General features: G+C 40.2%; 1 protein-coding gene across 1 annotated transcript; it reads left to right on the top strand.

Moving 5' to 3' along the window:
- The first annotated feature begins 1,401 nt into the window (after positions 1 to 1,401).
- LOC105704680 (male-specific lethal 3 homolog) lies at positions 1,402 to 5,144 on the top strand. Its single transcript, XM_064372787.1, has 2 exons — positions 1,402 to 1,461; positions 2,477 to 5,144. Exon 2 carries the CDS (start codon positions 2,632 to 2,634, stop codon positions 3,694 to 3,696), a length of 1,065 nt encoding a protein of 354 aa, XP_064228857.1. The 5' UTR covers positions 1,402 to 1,461; positions 2,477 to 2,631; the 3' UTR covers positions 3,697 to 5,144.
- The last annotated feature ends 722 nt before the right edge of the window (positions 5,145 to 5,866 follow it).

Raw genomic sequence — 5,866 nt, forward strand, 5'->3', positions numbered from 1 at the left:
ATAATTTATTCCATCTTTTGAAAGGTATTAAAGAAGACCTAAATTACAGGAGAGATATTCCATGTTAACAGATTAGAAGACCCAATATCATAAAGATGTAAATTATTCCCCCAACTGACCTACAGATTCAAAGTAATTCTAATCAAAATGCCAAAAGATTTTTTTTGTAAAACTAACAAGCTGGTAATAAAATGTATATGGAAAAATCAAAGGTCAAGAATAGCCATAACACAGCTAAGGAAAATGAACAAGGTGAGAAGACTTACCCAGCTAGACAGTTAATTTTAACACTGTGATTAGGTGCAAAGGTAGAAAAAAAAAAAAAAAACAGTGAAATACAATAGTGAATCCAGAGACAGGCCAATGTACACATAGAAAACATGCAGTTCAGGGATAGTATTATAGAACAGTGATGAAAGGATAAATTATTCAATAAATGTTGCTGCGACAATTTGTTGTCCACGTTAAGGAAGAGAAAAAGAAATGATCTTCTACCTTAAAGCAAATATAAAAATCAGTTCCAGTGGATTAAAAGTTTAAATGCAAGAGATAAATTTTATAAACATGGAATATAAAAGGATTTCTTAAATAAGACGACAAAAATGCATATTATAAAGGAGAAAAATACAAATTTTACTTCAATTTTGCACTGAGAATATTAGCAAAAATACAATACTAAGTGTTGGCAAGAGTATGAAACAATAAGAACTCATATACCGACATCAGTGCCATTTTATTGTTTTTCTTTATATGTTATGCATGCCACAAAAGGTTTTTGTATGTATTGCACATTTAATTTTAAAATTAAATATGAAATGATTTTTTTTCTTGACAAATGAAAATGCTTCTAGTATTTATCATTAGGCAAAATGTTAGGGATATAAATATTAATTATTTTAATATTCAATATCTCTTGGTATTATACTTAGGATTTAAAAAATAGGTATAATATTAATCTTTGTAAGTAGAAATAGTAATAAAAACTTCTAAATAATGCTCGTATCAAATAAGGAAACAATAGGAAAATAACCAACTGGTATTCAGAGAATAAATCGCCTTAAATGCATTTATTAGCAAATAAAAGCAAATGGAAGTAAATTCATATGCTTTCAATTCAAGAAATGATTGTAGAACAGATTAACCTATGTTAAAAGGAAGAAATGAATAAAGTCAAGAAATTAAAGAAAATAAAAACTAAAATGTGTAGGGCATATCAAGAAACACTAAAAGCTAGTTCCTTTAAAAGGCCAGTGAAATAGATGAAGTTCAACAATATAATTAAGAAAAGAGAGACCGAGGATACATAAATAAATAGCATTAAATTTATTGGGGATCTCGCCGGCTTGCCGAACCGCGCCTGCGCAGTCGGGAGCGTCGCGCGCGCCCTGTCGCGTAGGCGGCGCTACGTGTGCGTCCCCAACGCCGATGCGAGCCGCCGACGGAGGAGGCCTCTTGACTACGGTGGGTTTTTCTCCTCGCGTTTAATCTCTCCTCCTGTGGGCTCCGGTGCCTCGTGGGCTTCTGTGGGACGCTCCCGTCGGACGCCAGATTGTTGATGTTATTGTTGGGAAAGGCGAAAAAGGTAGAAAGATCCCAGGATAGCTGATCCATTGTACTGGTTGGAACAGAAGCTGGGATAGATGTGTAGCTGAAGATCATGTGCTTCGTGATCCCCATGAAAATCGTAGATTAGGAGCTGGGCGCGGTGGTTCATGCCTGTAATCCCAGCACTTTGGGAGTCCGAGGCGGGCGGATCGCTTGAGGTCAGGAGTTCGAGACTGGCCTGGCCAACATGGTGAAACCCCGTCTCTACTAAAAACACAGAAATATTAGCCGGGCGTGGTGGCAGGCGCCTGTCATCCTAGCTACTTGGAAGGCTGAGGCAGGAGAATCGCTTGACCCCCAGAGGCGGAGGTTGCAGTGTGCCGAGACCGCGCCATTGTACTCCAGCCTTGGCAACAAGAACGAAACTCACACACACACACACACACACACACACACGAGGTTGCAGTGTTGGCAACAAGAACGAAACTCACACACACAGACGAGACTGCAGTGTTGGCAACAAGAACGAAACACACACACACACACACACGAGGTTGCAGTGTGCCGAGACAGTGCCATTGTACTCCAGCCTTGGCAACAAGAACGAAACACACACACACACACGAGGTTGCAGTGTTGGCAACAAGAACGAAACACACACACAGACGAGGTTGCAGTGTTGGCAACAAGAACGAAACACACACACACACACACACGAGGTTGCAGTGTACCGAGACCGCGCCACTGTACTCCAGCCTTGGCAACAAGAATGAAACTGACACACACACACCCCCCAAAAGAAAAGGAAAGAAAAGAAAATAGTTGATTACAGTGTAAATTGGTGAGAAAAGCTGTAGCTCACCTGAGGAGCAAGGGAGAAAGAAGCAGCCACTTTAGGTTGCCCGGTGCTGACTCTGTCTTTTTTTAAAAGGCGTCTCCATCAAAGAAAAAGATGAAAATGATGAAAACTCATTAAGCAGTTCCTCCGACAGTAGTGAAGAAAAGGATGAAGAAATAAGTGAAGAAAGTGATATTGAAGAAAAGACTGAAGTGAAAGAAGAGCAGCAGCTTCAAACAACAAGGGAAATGGAAAAAAGAACAATAACTCTAGAAATCCCTGAAGTTCTGAAGAAGCAGCTGGAGGATGATTGTTACTACGTTAATCAGAGGAAATGGTTAGTGAAACTTCCATGTCACACCAACATCATAAGGATTTTGGAATCCTATGTGAAGCATTTTGCTGTCAGTGCAGCCTTTTCAGCCAATGGGAGACCTCGTCACCATCACACTATGCCACATGCCAACATGAACGTGTCTTTTATCCCAGCAGAAAAGAATGTTGACCTTTGTAAGGAGATGGTGGATGGATTAAGAATAACCTTTGATTACACTCTACCGTTGGTTTTACTCTATCCGTATGAACAAGCCCAGTATAGAAAGGTGACTTTGTCTAAGTTTTTTCTTCCAATTAAGGAAAGTGCCACAAACACTAATAGGAGCCAGGAGAAGCCCTCTCCCAGCCCGTGTTTGTTGAATCCATCCACACCTCAGTCCACGGAGAGTCAGTCGACCACCAGTGAACCAGCCACCCCCAGAAAGCGCAAAGCCGAGCCGGAAGCATTGCAGTGTCTGAGGCGGTCCTCGCGCCACACCAACTGTGACAGGCTTTCTAAGAGCAGCACCTCACCTCAGCCCAAGCGCTGGCAGCAGGATATGTTGGCCAGCATGCCCAAGCTGTTCCTGCACCTGGAAAAGAAGACACCTGTGCATAGCAGATCATCTTCACCTATTCCTCTGACTCCTAGCCAGGAAGGGTGTGCTGTGTTTGCTGGCTTTGAAGGGAGAAGAACTAATGAAATAAATGAGGTCCTCTCCTGGAAGCTTGTGCCTGACAATTATCCACCAGGTGACCAGCCACCTCCACCCTCTTACATTTACGGGGCACAACATTTGCTGCGACTGTTGGTAAAACTTCCAGAAATTCTTGGAAAAATGTCCTTTACTGAGAAGAATCTGAAGGCTTTATTGAAGCACTTTGATCTCTTTGTGAGGTTTTTAGCAGAATACCACGATGACTTCTTCCCAGAGTCAGCTTATGTCCCTGCTTATGAGGCTCATTACAGCATGAAGAACCCCCAGGCAATTTATTAAAATGTTGATGGTTCTGTAAGAACAACTGCTCCATCTAGCTTGGCATTCTGAGTTCCAGGTAAACAACTAACAAGGTGGTGGGCCTTCACCCAAAGCACAAACACAATACTCACCTGGGGGCTCTGACAGAGGTGTGCCATGTTGTTTGAGTTGTCCACATACTGTAGTTATTCTGTGTAGAATTATTTCCTAGGTGCCTGAAAGTGTTCTGCCATTACGCTTGTACTTTGCAGGCCATCTGTGATGGCAGGAAAAACCAGCTGTGTTCACAGTTCCTGAGTGTACATAGGTTAAGCCATTTCAGTAGACATTGCAGTTAGCAAGAACCACATTGTTTCATAGTTAGCAATAAGCAAAATTTTTTTGCAAATTGGTTTCATTCTCTTGAAGCTGAGCAACACTGTCCAACAAGGTTTAGTTTGTACTTGAAAACTGCAAAGTAATCTCAAAGTATTTTAGAGGGAATCAATATTGATGGCAAAAGAAAATTTGCAGCTATACATCTGCTTCTAACGGTTCCCTCTCTGTGAAACATCGTTTTTGGTGATCTAAAGAAAGCACTGCCTTTCTTGTTTGCAATTTTACAGCTATACTTTTTTGTGTAATGTTATGGTTCCCTTTTTGTAAAATGTTATTTTTGGTGATCTAAATAAAGCCTGTCTTTTTTGAGAAAAAATTAAATCAGAGCCATAACTACAGATACAATGATTGGAATATAAGAGAATGCTACGTATTCATTTAGACCAGTAAATTTGAAAGTCTTGACAAAATGAATAACTACTTAGGAAAATATGTATTATATAAACTGGCTCCCCTCGAAAAAGTAGGTATTCCTCATTGTGACAACTGACAACCCCAAAGGTAGAAATTAAAACTAACCCACATATTCATTGCACACTATCAATGCTGACATTTTAACGTAAAGTTTAGACCACATAAGCTTTAGCCTTTAGAGTCAGAAATTCCTTAGGTGCTAGCCCACAAATTGCCACATAAGAGAAGACAGAAAATATGTCACTTTCTGTGATCCTAACAGAAAGTCCACAGAGATATATCTTCCCATTGTGACTTCAGTAGCATCAAATAGGAAAGTGATAATACCATGAGAGAATGATGTGCCACCCACAGTATCTGAAGTACAGAGACAAAGCTGGATGTATTTTTGGCTAGTTAATTTGAACAAACCCCGTAAGTGTCCAGATGCATTCTTCCTAGATTATCATAATTCTCTTGCATGTCCCTTAAAGGATAAGCTATGTCACAGGGCTAAGACGTTGAACTGTGCTAGTCCAGGTTGAGATGTGCTCTAAGTGTGAGATACACACTGGATTTTGAAGACTTGGTATGTAAAAATAAATGTAACATATCTCAGTAATTTTCAGCATTGGTTAAATGTTGAACTGACAATATTTTAGATAAATTGGATTAAATAAAATGTTATAAAAATACCTTCACCTATTTCTTTTTACTTTTAAAAAATGTTAATATTTTTCAAACTTAAAATTACCAATATGTATCACATTATATATATATATATATATATATATATTTTTTTTTTTTTTTTGTGATGGAGTCTTGCTCTGTCATCAGGCTGGAGTGCAGTGGCAGTCTCGGCTCACTGCAATCTCCGCCTCCTGGGTTCAAGTGATTCTTCCGCCTCAGCCTCCCGAGTAGCTGGGACCACAGGTGTGCGCCACCAGGCCCAGCTAAGTTTTGTATTTTTATTAGAGATTGGGTTTCACCATGTTGGCCAGGATGGTCTCGATCTCTTGACCTCATGATCCACCCGCCTCAGCCTCCCAAAGTGCTGGTACTACAGGCGTGAGCCACCACGCCCAGCCCAACGGACAGTGATGCTCTTGAAAGTATTACCTCTGTGGCATGGAATATGTCAAAAACTCATTGCCTTTTTTAGCTATTCTTTGATCCAATATCCAAGGTTTAGCCTCATGTATCCAAGCCGTTGCAGGCCTCCACTGAGTTAGTCAAAGCATCTTTTGGTCTTGTACTAGGATTACCTTTAAATCTAATGTTAACATATGCAGCAAATCCCTACTCTTAATAGAAACCACCCAACATTTTTCTGCTGTTTTCTAATTTGTTACTCTTTCCTTCACATATTACCGTATTCCTATGTAACACACTCAGTCTGGCAGCCTTCTGTTATTCT

This window comes from Aotus nancymaae, unplaced genomic scaffold, assembly GCF_030222135.1.
Source record: "Aotus nancymaae isolate 86718 unplaced genomic scaffold, 86718_ANA_hifiasm-v0.15.2.pri h1tg000008l, whole genome shotgun sequence".
In the NCBI taxonomy this organism is placed as follows: Eukaryota; Metazoa; Chordata; class Mammalia; order Primates; family Aotidae; genus Aotus; species Aotus nancymaae.